At 42.2% G+C, this 18594-nt stretch overlaps 1 protein-coding gene across 7 annotated transcripts in view; it reads right to left on the reverse strand.

The window, feature by feature from the left end:
* ATP8B4 (ATPase phospholipid transporting 8B4 (putative)) overlaps positions 1-18594 on the reverse strand; it is a 254349-nt gene that overhangs the window by 225500 nt on the left and 10255 nt on the right. Inside the window, exons 1-3 of one of the 7 annotated variants that reach the window (XM_036258114.1) lie at positions 12953-13264; positions 5797-5888; positions 2139-2206 (exon numbers count right to left, since the gene is read on the reverse strand). In XM_036258114.1, coding sequence (XP_036114007.1) covers positions 2139-2166 — 28 coding nt within the window. In that variant the 5' untranslated portion in view covers positions 2167-2206; positions 5797-5888; positions 12953-13264. Of the gene's footprint in view, positions 1-2138; positions 2207-5796; positions 5889-7064; positions 7238-12744; positions 13265-18594 lie in introns of those variants that run through there. The other 6 variants (XM_036258058.1, XM_036258075.1, XM_036258067.1 and 3 more) reach the window with 6 other exon arrangements.

An 18594-nucleotide genomic window follows, 5' to 3' on the forward strand; every position in this document is an offset into this window, starting at 1 on the left:
ATATTTTTGGAGGAAGGGTCCACAAAAGAGATCATGTGACCCTGGTCTGATTTTCCCACCCCACACCCGCAAACATGCTCAGGGCTCCCCTGCGGAGTGACGTGTGCCGGCTCCGTGGCTTCATGTGGTGGAGTCAAGAACAGCTTTAGTCGTTTAAAGAAAGCCTCTAACTATCTACTCGTCTTGCTTTCCATGTTACTAAGCTACATCAAATCTGAAATAGGTATTTTACATATGAACAATGCTCTCCTTGGCTGCTTTGTAGAAAAGCACATCTTTGCTTTAACATGATTTGTCCTCAGGCCTCCCTTCAAGCCATACAGAAAGGGTGAAGTACAAAGAACAGAGGATAGACTGTAATCATCATTTGTTAAATATTTGAGTCTATTAGCTGGAAATTTTTACATCTTGAAGAATGTGAGATTTATAGAAATGTGGAGATAATAAATAATAGAGCATATCTGGGAGAAAGTCATTGTTTTCTCGCACCGTGGCTGGCCTGTTCTATTTTCATTTACATCACCAAGAGCCCAAGCTTCTTAATGATGCTGTAAAATTTGGTATAAATGCGAGTATGTCTTGATTAAATGCTGCAGGTTATTATATATCTCACTGGGGTAAAATACGTCTGCGTGATTTTTCCCCTGACAACCCCAGGCAGATCAGAAGTCTGTGCTCCTCTGGCAAATCTACCATTTGTAGTAATGTTTAGCAAACTGTTTTTAAGTGATCACTGCTACTATAAACTTGACGGCTGTGTGAGGATACATCTATTTTATTGAATTCTAAAAAGCTACTTGAAGTCAAGAAAGGTCGGCACTGCCTTGTATATCATAAGGGCTTAAAAACATTTGGTGACTGTATAAATGAGTGACTCTTTTAGGTTATAAAAGCTTGCCAGTCTATACCAGATCTACAGGAATTGCTATAACCTAAAGACACATCATTCACAATCGTGGTGATGCAAACGATAGTGAAACAGTGTCAGTCCCTCAAGTCCTGTGTCCATTGTAACAAGTCCAAGAGGAAGGGACTGGCCTCAGCTTTCTCTGCAAATCAGCACCAGTGCAGGGACAGACCCAGCTGTGTCGCCAAAACACAGTAACTTCTACAGCAGTAAATCCTGTAGGAAACGTGTCCCCGTTGAAGCTGGTCAACCTGATGCTTACACTACTAAGATTATATTAGTGATTTGATATAAATAGTGATTTGATATAAATAAATCATTTCATTTGAAAAATAAAAAATGATGACAGTAGCTCTAAACTCTTAGATTGGCATTTGGATTAATAAAAGTATTGTCCCAGAGGCTACAACTAATGAACTCTGGGTAGAAACTACATTGAGACAGATTTCAGCTCATTAGAAGCCTGAATGTTGCAATAACTAAGTACTCAAAAAAGAGAATGGATTGCACCATGAAACAACCCAGCCATTCGTCTCCAAAAAAATCTATGGTCAAAGATCAAGAAAATAGCAGTAATTAATTGAATACACGTGTACTAAAGAAAAAATTACATAATGGTCTGTCACTAACTAGAGGGAAAAGAGAACATCAATACTCTCTGGCTGAGATGCTATATTAAAGAAACTGGAATATTGTTCATGCTGTTCAGCTAGACCAATTACCCAACCAAGAAAACAACATGTGTTTCCTGCCATCATGAACCAACATTATTTCTAACTGTGTGATCTTAAGTTTTAAATATCAGTGTATTCATACAGTGTAATATTGCTTAAAAAGAAAAAATGAAGAACAAACTATTGATACTTGCAACTATATGGATGTATATCAAAAAGCCTTATGCTGAGTAAAAGAAGATAAGAATATGTGCTGTATTATTTCATTTGTTAGTTTCAAAGACAAGCAAAACTAATCTGATAGAAATCATACATGGTTGTGTGGAATGCAAGAATGAATGAAAGGGGCATAAGGGAACTTTCTGGGGTGATAGAAATGTTCTATATCTTGTTTTTAGGTGGTAGTTACTCAGGAATATACAATTGTCAGAGCTCATCAAACTAAACATTTAAGATTTGTGTGCTCTTTGTATATAAATTACTCCTCCACAAAATAAATTTTAATTTAATTTAAAAATCACATGCACTTTGTATCATATGAAGAACTCAATACTTACCACGTGATTTCTTTTTACTGTAGAACATTATTTCACCAAATATTTTTCACCAGGCCTCAACAATTGGCCTACATAAGAAAGCAAAAAGAGCACATAACATTAGTATTTGAAAAACACTTATTAATTATAAAGTTCCATCTTTGACTTTCTTCCTAGTCAAATCTAGGTGAGTAGGAAGTCATTGGCATAATAAGGATCCCATGTCTCAGGCTTAAATCTAACTAGATAAGAATAATTCTATATACAAATAATCTAGTTATACTATAAAGGCTATATAGACAAGCTTAAGATAAGGACAAGTGTACTATTCAATTTGGCATGAAAACTGAGCCAAATTTTCTAATATATCCCCAAGCTCTATGAATCAGAATATCTCAGGGGTGAAGCTATAGTATCTGCCTTTTTATTTTCAATTACAGTTGATATACTAGTTTCAGATGTACAGCATAGTGATTAGACATTTATATAAGTATCTGCCTTTTATTCAAACACTATAGGTGATCCCTTCTCATAGCCGGAGCTGGGAACCACTGCTAAATCGTGGGAGTTACATGTGAAAGGAAATAATCAGCCAGGTTCTAGAGAAACAAAATACAGTTCAAAATTTTTCCTCAATTTATTCTCATGTGTTTAGTCTTCTCCAGGTAATTACACACACACACACACACACACACACACACACACACGAAAAAAAAAAACAGAATTATGTCATTTTTATCTTCCAATTTTTCTCTACATGTGGTCTAATTTCTTGATATAATAAACCAGATTAAAGACTTAAAATAAATAAAGGGGCAAACAAATGATTTCAAACATTTGGAACCCAATAGACCATGGAAATGAACTCAGGCTCCTTAGCAAACGCATGGCAAGGTGGACAGAGGTACTGAACGTGTGCTCTTTCGGATAGAGAGGGAAACGACTTGTTGGCTTCCTGCTCAAAGAAGTGGTGTGGCAGGATGCAGTAAACACTTTTAAAAGTTGGTCAGTTAGAAGAAGACCAAAAAAGAGGAAGAGCAATGCTTAGGGCTTAGTCACAAAACAAGATGCCCACTGCTGCACTAGAAATCTTTCCGTCTAAAAAGCCTGAAACCATGGATATTTCTCTCTGTCATGCTCCGCAGATCCATGAGTTCCCACTCACCACATCTAGGAAACCAAGAGCCTGCTGAGGGCTCAGCCTCCTGACAAATAGGGCCATCGACACTTTGTGGAATCCACTGTTTTTATAAGGACCAGTTACTAAACCCCATAAACCTGAGCGAGAAGATGGGGATACTGCCGCCAGGTGCTGCCAGGTGCTACCAGAAGCAGGGACGGATCCTCACATACGCGACACTTTTGTTCCTCCGCCCACATCTACCAAATGCCAACAAAGCTGCCCAAGAAAATCCCTCCTTCGCCTCCTCACTGCTCCTTCCACCCCAGCCTCTAGGACATGCCTGCTGACTACTGATTGCTTTTCCCTTGCGTCCCTCCTAAGAGGTTTCCCTACTCCAGCCTTGGCCACAATAGACCAGGGTCCACATTGAAGCAGAGTCATCCTTTGAAAGGTTAATGGCATCATGTCATGCCCCCTGCTTAAAACACTCCAATCACTGCCCATTGGCCTTAGAAAAAGAAGTCAAATTCTTACATGATTTTTTGGACCCTCTGCAACCTGGTCCCTGCTCATCTTTCTCGCCTGATCCGTGATCACTCTCCTCACAGGCCTCGTTCCTCCTTGCACCCTGTCACATCTAGACTTCTTTGTGTTTGAGGGTCTTCACACATGCTCTTCCTTCTGCCTGTTGCCGTCTAACCCCATCTCCAACCCTTTCACCTAACTGTTATTCATCTTTTCAATGTCAACTCATGCATCACTTCCTCTAAAAGGTCTTCCTGGTCCCCCAAATTAGAGATAGGAACACCTCCTATGTGCCCCCATAGAAACCAGAACTTTTCATTTCAGAGCCCCTATCTCTCTGCAGCGGTTCTCAGCCTGTGGGTCATGACCCCTTTGGGGGTCAAACAACCCTTTCACAGGAGTTGCCTAAGACATAACAGTAGCAAAATTACAGTTAGGAAGTAGCAATGAAAATAATTTTATGGTTGGGGGTCACCACAACATGAGGAACTGTATTAAAGGGTCAGGGCATTAGGGAGGTTGAGAACCACTGCTAGAACATACTTGCCAGTTACATTGGCTGTTTTGTCAGTAGCCCACAAACTCCAGTAGGTCAGAGACCTCATCTATCTGGTCCATAGTTGTATCTCCAGTATCTGGCATATGGCAAAGCTTAATACACATTTGTTAAATGAAAAAAAAAAAAATGTTTGCTGTCCTCAATTTCTAAGAGGAATGGAGCAAGGGCTTTCCAGTGCTAAAGGCACTTCCCTTTGAGTAACTATTCCTTCCCAGACCCCAGCCCCAAGCGCCTTTGATCTCCCCAAGCTAGGGGCCGTCATGGCTTTCTTGACTGCCCCCTCCCTCTAGTTGGTCCCCATCCTCCTGTGTACCCTTACACCCAGCCTAGGAGAAATCTCCGAGGACGAGCAATGTATGGTTAACAGTAGAAAGAGTGATGCAGGAAAACTGAAGTACACGAGAAAGAAGGTGGAAATGAGCTAATTTGGGGGGAGGAAGACAAGAGGCAGTCTGGTTATAAAAAAAGAGGCACAAAAAGCATTTTTTGAGATGAAGACTTCCTGTGAGAAATAACATGGATAAACGTGGGTTTCTGTCCAAAGGGCTATCTTTGTTCCCCAAAAAAATCATCACAACAGATCAAAATGGCAACAGGGAGAGTGATGAATGGATTCTGAGACATTGACATCTGGATCTAACGGCCCCATCTGGACAGGAGGTTAAGGCTCATCAGCAAGCTCTAAGCCAACTGGTAAGGGCTGGAAAACTCTGAGGACTGAGTGAACGTGCTCTGTTTCACAGGCGCAGAGTCCCTGGGCAGGTGAAAGGAAGAGCGATTCTTTAAGCAACATGGCAAAAGGGGCCCTGCACCCTGACAGGTGGCCATGAAAATGCAGGCGCAAAAAAGAAATTGAATCTCTCAGAAAGCTGAGAGTACTGGCCACTGGCCAACTTATTCTTTCCTTCTCCTTATTGGTTTGCTATATTGCTTTGAGGGATTAGTACTAACAACCAGTACAAGAGATGAACCTAAATATATTTGCGCAACATAAAAGCAACTGAAGAGAAACTATCCCTGTAATCCTTTCCCTCTCTTATGTTAGATTCTCCAAAAGAGCTGCTCATTTTAAAAGCCCCTAGATAGCCCTGGCCGGTTTGGCTCAGGGGTTAGAGTGTTTGGTTCAGTTCCCGCTAAGGGCACGTACCTTGGTCGCAGTTTGTCCCTGGCCCTGGTTGGGGTCGTGTCAGTGGCAACCAGTCAATGTGTCTCTCTCACATCGATGTTTCTCTCTCTCCCTTCACCCCCTCTCTCCCTCCCAATCTCAATCAACTGTTTTTATTCTCTAAGGCATAAAGTTACAACAAAAATTAAGAATTGACCAGGTCTATGCTTCCTCCGATCTGATCTTCTCCTTGTAACAATAGCAATCTAGGCACCTTCAGGAGGAGTCATACTACTGTAACATATTCTAGTTTCACTTAGAGAAAGCAATAGTTAGTACTTTTATTCTTGCACATTCATCCACTCACCAGAATATTCCAGCTGACACTTGCTTCACCTCTAAAGGATATCGGAATAAAGAAAAAGTCATCTTTTGTGGAACTTTTGGATCAGTGAAGGTCTAAGAAAAGAGAGCAAACAAAATCACACGAGAGAAAAGGTTTGCTAAAATGAAATCTTGCAAACAATATTTCCATGGATACATTCCTTCTTTTTTGAAATGACTCCGAAACAGAGGAAAAGAGGAAAGCTGCCAGGCAGGTCTTTTCTTACCCTTGACTTCATCTTATGCAAGGGATTAAAATGGTTGTTTCCTTGTGTGAAAGTCCTTGGGACGTTTTATAAAAAATAGGGGTATGGGAAAAGTAAGAAGAGAAAGGAGTGCCTAAGAAATAACTAGTTTGTGTGCATTCATTAATTTAAAATGCAACAAGTACTTTTTTCTAAATGATTGAAAGTTATGCTTGCATGAAAAATTTATTTTTGTTTACATTTCAAGTTCAGGTTTTGACTCTTGGTCACAGAAAAGAATTCTTCTGATGAAAAGAAAAAAAAAAATGGCTCCAGTTTGTTTCGAAAAAATAAGGAGTTGGTTTCAGACCTTGAGGTTGAGGGTGATAACAAGACATCCCAGTTGAAGCAGCAGAGGAGGGCATCCTGTTCATGTTATGGTTCCTCAGGGAGGTTTCTACTTACAGTGAAAATGGGTACACCCAAGTAACTCAATGCTTTAAGCAAAGGATTAGATGGAAATGCCCATTCATGATTCAAGGCCCTTCAACAATCAAGTTATTGTAGTTAATCCCCCTACTCCAGTTCCATGATCACTAGGCAACCTGCTGATAACGACTTGCTTTCCCACAGAATTCCATCTGCAGGGAAAGAATGTGCTAGTCGTGTGCTAGTCCCGCCAGTGCTCCTGGGAGTCTTCTTACACTTCTTTTTAATTGATTGATTTGAGAGAGAAAGAGAGAGAGATTTGTTGTTCCACTTATTTACCTATTCATTGGTTGATTCTCGTATGTGCTCTAACCAGGGATGGAACCTGCAACCTTGGTGTATCGGGATGATGCTCTAACCAACTGAGCTACCCAGCCAGGGCCAATTACACATTTTGAATTAATACATTGTCATTTTTAGTTTATATCATCAGTCTCCTGAGCTAATATTAGTCTGTCCCAGAAAGACAGATCTGGTTTTGTTATGCTATTGAAGTATGGTCCAAAGTATACAAGACAAACAACCACTCTGGCCATAGTAAACTCACCAAAAGCCTCCAAGGGGATAGCCTACTGACCTGCTCAAGGGGCAACAGGATGTGGTGGCTGGAAGCTTGTCCTTTGGAAAAAAAACAGCCCAATCTTGGATTCCTGCTTTTTCTACTATTTCCTCGCAGAACCGGGGTAAATAAGCTCTGTAAGCCTCAGAACCTGCCCAAAGGGGCTGTTGGGGATGGGGCACCCAATGAAAGTGCATTATATTAGTTATCGTTAAGGCTTTCTTTGTCAGAGTATCTACATAAATGTTAGGATGAAATGAGGACAGTGAATGTAACTCCTTCAAGACATTCTGCAGTAAGTAAAGGAGACACGTGTGAATGGGTAATGAGACTTTAAAGAAATGTGTTTACAGTAGGAAGACAGAGCCATGGGTATAAACTGAGGGAGCAGAACCAGTGGAAAGAGAAAGATTGAAACTGTGAGGTAAAGTGACAGAAGGGTAAAGGAATCAGAGGAGATTGGAAAAGAAAGGAGCCAGGGCAGTTAGGAAAGAGATAGGAGCAGTCACAGGACAGAATAGGACGGGGCAGATTCTTGGCAGTTCTCTCTGGGCAAATAAGCCCAGGTGAGCCCCCTGCGTGTCTGGCTTCATTGCAGGGTCTAGGGAAGACCTGGAATGTCCCCACCGGGAGGAATCTCCTACTTCCTTTGAGTAGTGGCTTCTCTCTGATTCTTAGGACTCAGGGACAAGAAGGGCCAAGGGGGAAGGGACCCATCCAGCTTCATTGAGCTCAATTCCCAGACCTCACCCCCTGTGAGGACCTCCTGCCCTCCTCTCTTTCTATTCTCCAGACTCTGCTCTGTTCTGCTTGGCTTCCTCTTCCCTTCTGGAGATATTATTCTGTGCAGGAGGGACTTTTGGGATAACAGGATTCCAATCTCAGCTCAGCTACTTTGTCTCTAATGGTATTTCCGCCAAGTTACTTTCTCTTCCTGAGACTCAATCTCTGAATCTATAAAATAAAGATAATAATGCCTTCCTCCCAGAGGTGTTGTGAGGTTAAATACACAGGTATATACAGTTCACCCCATAAAAGTGTTCCCTCTCCACCTAACCTCCTCCGCAGTCTGTCTTTCCTACACTCTACCTTTCCCCTTTTTCAATCTCCCAGTTTCCTTTTCCTGTTTTCCTAACTTTCCTTCATATTTCTCACGACAGCACTTGCTTTCTAACCCACCTCTGAGGACTGACCCAACCAAGAGTGGAAAAAAGGGGAGCTTTCGGGGAGGACAGCACCAGGGTGAGCTTAGGTAAGCCTTGAAAAGCCCACCTGCTTGAGCAATAGTGAGGCCTGAGGATGGGAAGCTGGGATGGCAGGATTCAGGAACCAGCCCCTTCTCTCCTCGTGATGCCTTCCGTCTTCTCCTGTCCTACCCCTGCCCTTTCCTCCCACTGGCCCTATGTTCCCAGGGGCTAAAAAGCAAAGCTTCATTGAGTCCTCCCACCCCCAACATCGCCACCTTGCAGTCCTGTCTGTTGGCAACCACGCCTGCCAGCCAAAAATATTCCCTGGCTCCCTGGGGCTGCTGAGGGATGGACGTGCTGAAGCACAGCTCTAAGACCCCAGGGAAGAGAGATCTTGGTGGGACAGGGAGAGCTCAGCCTTGGAATGTGAGACCAGTGAGGGGTAAGGAAGCAGCCCAGGCCTCTGTCCTGTGGGGGTGTAACTTTAAGTGTGATGTAAGGGTGGAAGAGTGGAGATGATGTTGTAATCATGTTTGGTGTCCGTGACAGCTGCCAATAACCATAATGCATACAGATTGTAGATAATGAACAAAAATAGAAGGGAAAAAATTTTAAGCCAGTCTGTGTGTGTATATGTATGTTTATAAAAGTGATGGTGAGTACAGCCAAATTTATAAATTGCTTAGCAATTATATCTAACTACCATACCTCAACAATAAATTATTCTATTTCCCGTGTAATATACATCAGATTGATTTTGTTGTGAGTTGTCATGTCAACACCGAAGTCTGTTTATATTCCGTTAGGCATGCAGCTGTTATCCAGCCACAAACTTCTAAAGCAGCGGGAACCCTGTTCCCCTGCCTCCTCTTGTTTATCCCGTTTACCTTCCAACTTAGTCTCCTAGTTTTCTTTTCTTTTTCCTTTCTCTTCCTTTCCTAGCCTTCCTTTGTGTAGTTTCACCCTCCTTCTCGTCCTGCCTTTCTCTCCCAAACACGCCTCCCCTGGCCTGGTCATGGGCCTTCCCCTTCTCACTTCCTCGTTCATCCGCCAAAGCTAGAGTCAGAAGACTGGATTTGGTCCTGCTGGTTCTGTAACCTCCAGCAAGTTCCACCCCCTTCTAAGCCTGGGTTTTCTTATCTGTAAACAGAGACAATCAGGGAAACTCGTGGGATCATTTGGCAATCTAGATGAGGTCATGCCTGTAAAGGAATTAGCACAGTGCCTCCTGCTACAAAGTTAATATGCAGAAAGAAAGCTCTTGTTATTAAGTGTATTTTAACTCTCCACAAGTAGAAAACCTCCTCTCAAAGTTGAGAGCCATCCCTACTGATGTTCAATCATCACACATTTATCAGGTGCCTATTCTATGTCAAACCTAGGCTGGGCAGGTAGAGGCAAGGATCATCACACCCTATCTGTCCTTCAAAAGCCTACAGTCTGAGGAATACAAGACAGGCAGACACATGGATGAATCATTAGAATGGCAACTGCAGGCTATAACAGAAGGAAGGAGCAAGAACTATGGAGTCAGAGGAAAGGGAGACACCAAGCTTGCTTTGCAGAGTCAGCTAAGACCTCACAGTTGGTGATTCCAAGTAGAATTATTTTTTAAAAGCAAAAACTTTTTTTTATTGAATTTAGAGAGAGAGGAAGGGAGAGGGAGAGAGAGATAAAAACATCGATGAGAAAGAACATCCATTGGCCGCCCCCTGCATGCCCCCCACTGGGGATCAAGCCCACAACCTGGGCATATGCCCTGACCTGAAATTGAACCGGTGACCTCTTGGTGCGTGGGTCGATGCTCAACCACTGAGTCACACCAGCCGGGCCCAAGTAGAATTCTTTTGAAAGAAAAAGAAGAGTTTGCATAATACAATGAGGTAAGAACCAGGAAAAGGAGCAACATGTGGAAAGATCAAGTGTGACAGAGAAGAGAAGCTTTGGGAGCAGTGACAGCCATGGCAATCAGACTGAGGGAGCGTGGAGGAATGTGGTGTGATATGGCAAAATAGATGAGAGGGATTCTGAAAGAAGTCCTCATCTTCATCGTTGTCACCATCACTGCTCTCGTTCACTGGGTACTTGACCTCATGCTCAGCACTTGACATCTACCTTCTCGTCTAATCCTCACCAGAACGCGATGGGCAGGGACTCTCCACATCCCCATTGGATAGATGAGGTGACAGAGCATCGCCACAGTCAAGAGATTGTGGTTGATCTGCAGGTAATGAGAAGGCGGAAGAGGTCTCTCCATAGAACGTGTGATCAGAATCCAGCCCCCCTTGTCCACCGTCTTTTTCCCCTTGCTCTCGCTCTCTGTAAGTGCATGCCATCAGAGTTTTTAGGAGGAACTGGCATGGACTGGCGTGGAAAGAGAGGGGGATCAATGACAACAGGCAAGTAGAGCTGATTCAAGAAATGCTTCTGCCATTGAATTGACAGAGTTTATAAATAGTCTATATGTTAGGGTGCAGAGCAAGGTGAAATCTGGGGTGACTTGCAGGTTTTTCACCTGAGGGGATAGAGGTGCCATTATCCAAAATGTCAAATACAGCCACGAAGGGAAAAGGAGGAGAAGGTGTGGGAGCGGGAGCAGGAATAGGTTCAGTTTGAACACATTAGACTTGAAATGCCTCTTGATCATTGAAAATATCCTCAGCACTAAAGAGAAAAGACAGCCCTGGCCGGTTTGCTCAGTGGTTAGAGCATTGGCCCAAGGACCAATTAGTCTCAGGTTTGATTCCGGTCAAAGGCACATACCTCTGTTGTGGTTCATCCCTAGCCCTGGTCGGGTCATGGGGAGGCAACCAGTAGATGTATCTCTCTCACGTCAATCTCTCTCTCTCTCTCTCTCTCTCTCTCTCTCTCTCTCTCCCCCCTCCCTCCCTCCCTGTCTTCCTCCCACTCTATTGGATAATAAATAGAAAAATATCCTTGGGAGAGGATACCAAAAAAAGAGAAAAGACAGACTTGTAGACTTAGAATCGACATATAAGGAAATGTTGAAGTCATGGGGATGAATGATCTCACTCAAGAAGAACAAGAATAAAGAAAAGTGAGGAGAAGACAGAGGGTAAGGATGTGTCAATAAAAGGACAAAGACAAAGTCCTAGAGAACACTCAACCTCAAAAGAAGGGTCATGGAAGGATACATTGAAATGAAGCGTGTGGCTTTCTTAACCTGCTCTCGTCCTCTGGGCACCTTGCTCAGGGCCTGGCAAAGGGTAGGTGCTCCGCAAAACAGAGTTGGCTAAAGAAAAGGAGAGAGGAAAGAAAGGTGGCCTCAAACTAAAGAAGGAATTGGTTTCCACAGATACAATGATGATAATATTTAACACTTATATTCAGAAATGTATTTGTTAATACTTAAAAATATGTGTCATTGCTGAGAAGTTAAGTGACTTGAGGCATGTGCTACAAATGTGTAACACTCGGAGGTTACCGTTTTCTGTGACCTTTCATGAGAAATCCTGAAAACAAATACTAGCATCTAATTCTTGTCCGTGCCTTGCAAGTATCTAGAATACATACATTAAGAAGTTTTATTTCACGGAGGAGCTACAATTTCCAGTTTACTTTGAAATGACAGGTTAAGCCTTGCCCTACTAAATAAAAATTTCTCATTTACCGTGTAAACACAAAATGAAATCCTCGTGTGCAAAAATATAAATCTGCCAAGGGCACACACAAAAATCACTTGCCCCCTCCTTTGTAATGATGCATGCATGATGAAACAATATAAAAGCACAAAGTAAACGAATGTAAGTTAAAAAATGACTTTGAATTTACGTTTTGCTGTAAAGGGGGAGCAACGCCTGAGCAAGGTGACACCTCTGGGCACAGGTGTTGGAATCACATCTGCGATACCATATTTCCTCACCTTCTTTCTAATAAATCCTTCAGCCCCCAATTAATGTTTCTTGCCAGTTTTCTTTTTCGTCAAAACAGCTAATTGTTAACCAGGGACCTGAGACTCCCTCGCGTCTATCAACAAAACAGCTAGAAGGATCAGTTATTTTCTTTTCAGACACTTGTCAGAACTGAAAGCGTATCCCTCAAGCCTCAGAGGAAGAGTTTAGTGGCACACTGTCTCTATCCAAAGCGAGAATTGACCACAGAATAAACAATACCTGGAACAGACGTACGAGCTACCAACCCCCCGAGAAACACTAAAACCCACTTCTACCAAAGGAAGTGAGAAATACAAACCAAAATAGAAAAAAAGTACACTGGTGTTGCTCTCATTGCTATTTAATAGATGATTGATAAGAGGGTAAAAAATGTCAACCTCAAAGAAAATGTCCTATTTCCCAAAACCCAACTAACTTTCCCCAAACTTATTTTTTACTAAGAGGAGAATAATAAAGACTATTTGCTAAGCCTCAACCACACAGAAGATAAAAACAGCAACCTGGGAGAGAGAACAAGAAAGCCCCGAACAGCACAAAGCTAACACTCCTGTTAGTCTCACCAGTTCACCAGTTCTAGAAAGCTCGCCACGGACTCACCTCAGCCCGGACCTACCCGGCTCCCTGAAGGGGCGATTTCCCTGCAGGGCTGGAAGATCAAACAGGTACCCATTCCATGACCATGCCAGTGAGAAAAGCAAGGCTATTCTGAAAGCTCTAGCAGTTACTTAGAAAACAAGCTGGGTCTCTAGAGGACATTCTTGAAAACCTGAGCCCAACTCCCAGAAAAACGCTCTTGACCACTTACCACTACCAGAAGCTGCTAAGTGGCAGATCAGAATCAGCACCTCCTCAGCAAAAGAGGAAGACGTTGTAGGGAAGCGGTTTCACTACCAGTGAGGAATTGGGGGAGAGAATGCTCCTTGGAAAAATACCAAAAGCCCAGAAGAGTCTCTCCTTCGCTAGCTGCCTGCTGCTGCTGCCAGGGCAGACAGAACGGGTTAATCTTGGAGAAACAAAAGGAAGCTCCCTAGAGGCTGGTTTCGGGAGGGTGGCTTCCTCTGTGGGAACCAAGAGTTCAGAGGATGAAAGCGGACCGCAAGGGGTGACCAGCTACCACTTCTGCTTTACCAAACTTGTGTCAGCCCTTGGCTGGGGGAGGTAAGCAAACATTTTTGGAGTTTCCACCTGTTTTTCTCAGAAATGAAGGAATTAGCAGTGGTCTTTTTGTGTGTTTTCCTAATCATTACGTGGGGCGTTCAACTCTCTTAAGGATGAAAGCTAAGCACAATCAAGCAACATTTAGCACGAAGAGCAATGACACTTCCTGTTTCCCAACATCCTTAACTTCAGCTCAGAGGAGCAAACTGTTAACCCTGAGGATGCCAAGGAACAAATGCACGTGGGAAATAGACTTGACTTTTTCATTCAAAATCGCTTTGAGAGCGTTCTGGTTTTTAAAATAGGATTGGACGAACTCAAAATACTTTGGTTTGTGACTATTTTTTAAATGAAAGGAGTATGGCTCCTTTTAAACATGTCTAAAGCCATTTATGGACTTTCCAGAAGTTGCATCAGATTTGCAGTTAAGTGCTGAAACCAAATAGGTTTTAGTCATGTCTCTACCCCCAGAATCAGCTGGTCCCCTGTGCACTGTCAACTCTACTGTTCTAGAACATTCTGGTACTGAGCGCTCAGTTTTCCGCAGAGCCAGATCAGAGCGAACGGAGGGCCTTTCCCTTCCAGGGCTCCAAGGTCACAAGAAACTGCAGATTCTTGAAACAAGAATGATAGCTTTCTTCTTTGGATGATGAGAAGGACCAAGAACATCCTAAGCAATGAAGCAATCATTTTTTTAAAATATTTTCAATGAAAAACTTTTAAATAAAAAAAAAAAAAAAAATTAGGTATAGCCTCTGCCATTTTTTATCTTATCGGCAACTATTATAAGTTTGGTCATTCCCTTTGTTGAAGAAGATGTAAATATTTTCTCCTACCCTGTTAGTGGGAATAGAAATTGATAAATTATTTTCAAAGGGAACCCGGCCAGTGTGGTTTAGTGGTTGAGCGTGAACCCATGCACCAAGAGGTCACCAGTTCAATTCCCTATCAGGGCACATGCCCAGGTTGTGGGCCAAATCCCCGGTGGGGGAGGGGCATGCAGGAGGTGGCCAATCGATTTTCTCTCTCATCGATGTTCTATCTCTCTCCCTCTCCCTTCCTCTCTCTCTAAGAATCAATAAACAAACCAGAAAAATAAAACTTAATATTTCAAAGGGAAACTGAGTAATGCCTTTAAATATAGAAGTGTGTATGTTTCCATCTCTTAGAAATTTACCTTACAAATGATCAGAAACTTGTATATACATCTGTAAAAAGGTCAATTATAGCACTGTCTGATAGTAAATAACCAAAAATGGCTTAAATATAGAAACTGGCTAAAGAAGGTAAGGTTCATCTGTACAGAGAGTGCTATGCAGCCATCAAGGAGCAGAGCTCGAGTAAAGAATCAGATCTCTGGGCTCAGATCTGGCTCCACCAGGGGACTGTGAGCAAGTTCCCAAACCTCTGTGGACCTCAATTCCTCACATGTAAAAAAGTGATCATTATACTACTTACCACAGAGGATTATTGTGACTGAGACAGTGCCTGGACCGTAGCAGAGGCTCAAGAAATATTAGCAATTATCAATGAAAGAAGTAGGACTCTTCAAACTGTCTTGGAAAGATGCCCAAGATGTATTGTCAAGTGGAAAGAGAAATCACAGAATCAGTATGGAACAATTCCATTCGGTAAAATTATTTTAAATATACTTGCTGTTTACTATTTCCTTCCCCTAAACTATAAGATCCTTTAGAGGGACACTTGTTCACTGTAGTGTGCCCAGGGTCCATAATAGACATTAAGTAAATATTCATTGACTGAATGAATGATAACAGGAAGGCTAAGCAAAAGGAAATAATTAATAGTAGTGACCACTAAGGAACAGCATGGGGATGAATGTTTCATTGGTTCTTACCCTTTCGTATGCTTAAATTTTTCACAAGGAGCTTGCACACCAAAAATAAAAATGCAGCTCTTAATAGATAATGTTTTTGTTTACAGAGAGCACCTTGAGATCTATCGTTGCCCCACTAACAGTAGACATCATGGGGATCAAGGGATGATTCTCCCTATAATCTGATCAATGGAGTCAGAAAGCAATTTACAAAAGTAGGAAAGTACAGAGCTCAGCTTTCCACTGATCTCTCCAAAGTTATCTCTACAATCTCCAAGCGGACCCTCTGCACCAGTGCATTCGCTCCATTACTTAGACATCAATTGCACATTCCACCTGGCATCCTTGCTCAGGCCATTCTCTCCTTCTAGGGTATCTTTCCTTTCATCTTCTCACTCTCCAATCTGTCCTTAAAGAACCAGATCACATATGACCTCCCCAGAGACTTTTCTGATCTTCCCAGCATCGCTGGTTCCTCCCTTGGTCACTGCTAGAGACTGGCTTCGGCACCACCCTCCTACACATCCCACGATGTCTGCCAGCTCCTCTCCTTGCTCATAGATTGCTTTGCTTGAGGACTGTAAGGATTGAATCTTCCATTTCACCTCTCTCTCTCTCACATACACCCACACTCAGACCTGCACCATAAAGGTGTGAGTGCACATTAAGGATCTACATGTTGTGATTTTGTTCCATCTGCCTAAAAGTTTCTGATACCAGAAAAAGTTCATGTGCCTTGTCACTCTCTCTGAAATTTCAAGGCTAGAGATGCCTTTCATTGGCTTACTAAAAATATTCTGCCAAATGCTTCTTTAAAAAGCTCTAAATTGGTTTAAAATGCTCTGGCTTTTTATGTACTAATTAGTCAAGTGATTTAATCAAACTATTTTCATAACTAACGACACTGACAGAATGGGGAATCCTGATGGGAGAAGAAAGTAGAAAGGATAGAGAAGGGCTTATCACACAGTGCTGCTCATGTTTATCTCATGCACAGAAGCTTTCATAGTGTGTGTGTGTGTGTGAGAGAGAGAGAGAGAGAGAGAGAGAGAGATTCCAAGAACTGATTTCTTACCATTCTGAAATATTCGTTCATTTTAAAATGCAAGTATCTTTTGCAGATAGGTCTTTGGGTATTTAAATAAAAATAATTTTACAGTGTCATAGAATTATGTACTTAAAATCACAGAGCATCAGATTTATTTGTCTCATCGTTTAAAGTCCCAAAGGTCTTTATCAGTCTCAGTCAGGAACATGACATTATAGTAGTTGTTCTCTGTCGGGCTCTCTTATCTCCCTCGGATCCCCTTGACTATCTCCCTCACTTCATTCAGACTTCTGCTCAATGTCACTGACTCCAAGAGGCCTTCCCTGGTCAGCCTACCTAAAACAACACACACCCTACCGCTCTCTATCCTTATCCTGTTTTCTTTTCTTCTGTAATAAATTACACAGCCATTCTACTATATATTTCTTATTCATTATTCACTTCCCCCCACTAGAAGGTCTGCTCCAGGACAGCAGAGACTTTGTCTTGTTCGGGGCCAGAACAGTGTTTAGTAGGTGCTTGATGAATGTTGAATAAACAAATGATTAGTAACAGCATTGTTGTACAGTTACTTGTTGCTTACTAACATGTATGTAGCCTACTCTAAAATGTGAGCTGCTCTAAAATACAGCACTTGTCTCATTCACTTGTATTTTAAAAGTGCCCAACAGACAGTCATTTATCAAAAATTGACACTGAACTCTATAAAAGTATATTCTCTACATGACCCTCAGCTAAGCTTCTCGTAGCTCATCTTAACTTGTTAGATCCCAAAGTAGTGTCAGTTGGGAGGCCTAATTGAAATAGATCTTTTTACAGGCAAACAGCAGTTAGAGTCCCATCTCATTTCTGTGTAGCTGCATCTTGATGTGACCAACACAGAAGAGGAGCTTTGGTGAAAGAAGCCTACAGCACAATGAAGGGGAAGAAAGAAGCTCACTCCTTAGGGTGTAAACACAGATGCACTTGCTCTGAATAACCAAAAACACATAGGAGGAAATGAGGGTTTAAAAGTTTGGCTTAGCAAAAAATTGAAAACTGATTTGAAAAAATAATGACAGAAAACATCCCTAAATTGGTGAAGGAAACAGACATACAAATCCAAGAAGCACAGAGAGTCCCAAACAAGATAAACCCAAAGAGGTCCACACCAAGACACATCATATCATCATCAAAATGCTAAAGGTTAAAGACAAAGAGAATCTTAAAAGCAGCAAGAGAAAAGAAGTTAGTTACCTACAAGGGAGTTCCCATAAGACTGTCGGCCAATTTCTCAAAAGAAGGGAATGACAAGAAATATTTAAAGTGATGAAAAGCAAGGACCTACAACCAAGATTACTCTATCCTGCAAAGCTATCATTTAGCTTCAATGGCCATATAAAGAGTTTCCCAGACAAGAAACAGCTAAAGGAGTTCACCACCAAACCAGTGTTATATGAAATGTTACCAGGTCTTCTTGAAGAAAAAGAATATAAAAAATATGAACAATAAGATGGCAATAAATACATATCTATCAACAATTGAATCTACAAACAAAATGAGCAAGCTGAACAGAAACAGACTCATACAGAGACCTTTTGGTTGGTTGCCAGATGGGAGGGGGGTTGGGTGGATGGATGAAAAAGATAAAGGGATTAAAAAGTGCAAATTGGTTGTTAGACTGACAAACCTCAAAGGGAAGTGGGGAGAGGGGCCAGGAAGAGAGAAACCAAAAAACTTATTTGCATATATGCATAGCCAATAGACACAGACAGTAGTGTGGGGAAGGCAGGAGGGGGATGGGAGTGGGAAAGGAGGGATATCCGTGATACATTCAACAATAAAAATAAGTTTTTCAAAAAATGTTCAGTTTAGCCCTGGCTGGTTTGGCTCAGCGGTTAGAGCATTGGCCCACAGACCAGAGAGACCCGGGTTCGGTTCCTGCTAAGGGCATGTACCTCAGTTGCAGTTCGTCCTCAGCCCTGGTTGGGATTGTGTGGGTGGTAACCAGTCAATGTGTCTCTCTCACATCAATGTTTCTCTCTCTCTCTTCCTCCCTCTCTCCCTCCTGCTCTATCTGAAGATAAATGCAAAAATGTCCTCAGGTGAGGCTAAAGAAATAAAAATGTTTGGTTTAGCCCAACTGGTATGGCTCAGTGGCTATGCGTTGACCCATGCACCAAGAGGTTCCTGGTTTGATTCCCGGTCAGGGCACATGCCCAGGTTGTGGGCCCAATCCCCAGTGGGGGTCATGCAGGAGGAGGCCAATCAATGTTCTCTCTCATCAATGTTTCTATCTCGCTCCCTCTCCCTTCCTCTCTCTCTAAAATCAATAAAGAAAAAAATAAATAAGTAAAAGTTTGGCTTTGTTCCACTCCTAGGTATATTCCCAGAACTGAAAGCAAAGACTCAAACAGATATTTGT

This window comes from Molossus molossus, unplaced genomic scaffold (genome assembly GCF_014108415.1).
Source record: "Molossus molossus isolate mMolMol1 unplaced genomic scaffold, mMolMol1.p scaffold_m16_p_1, whole genome shotgun sequence".
Taxonomy (NCBI): Eukaryota; Metazoa; Chordata; class Mammalia; order Chiroptera; family Molossidae; genus Molossus; species Molossus molossus.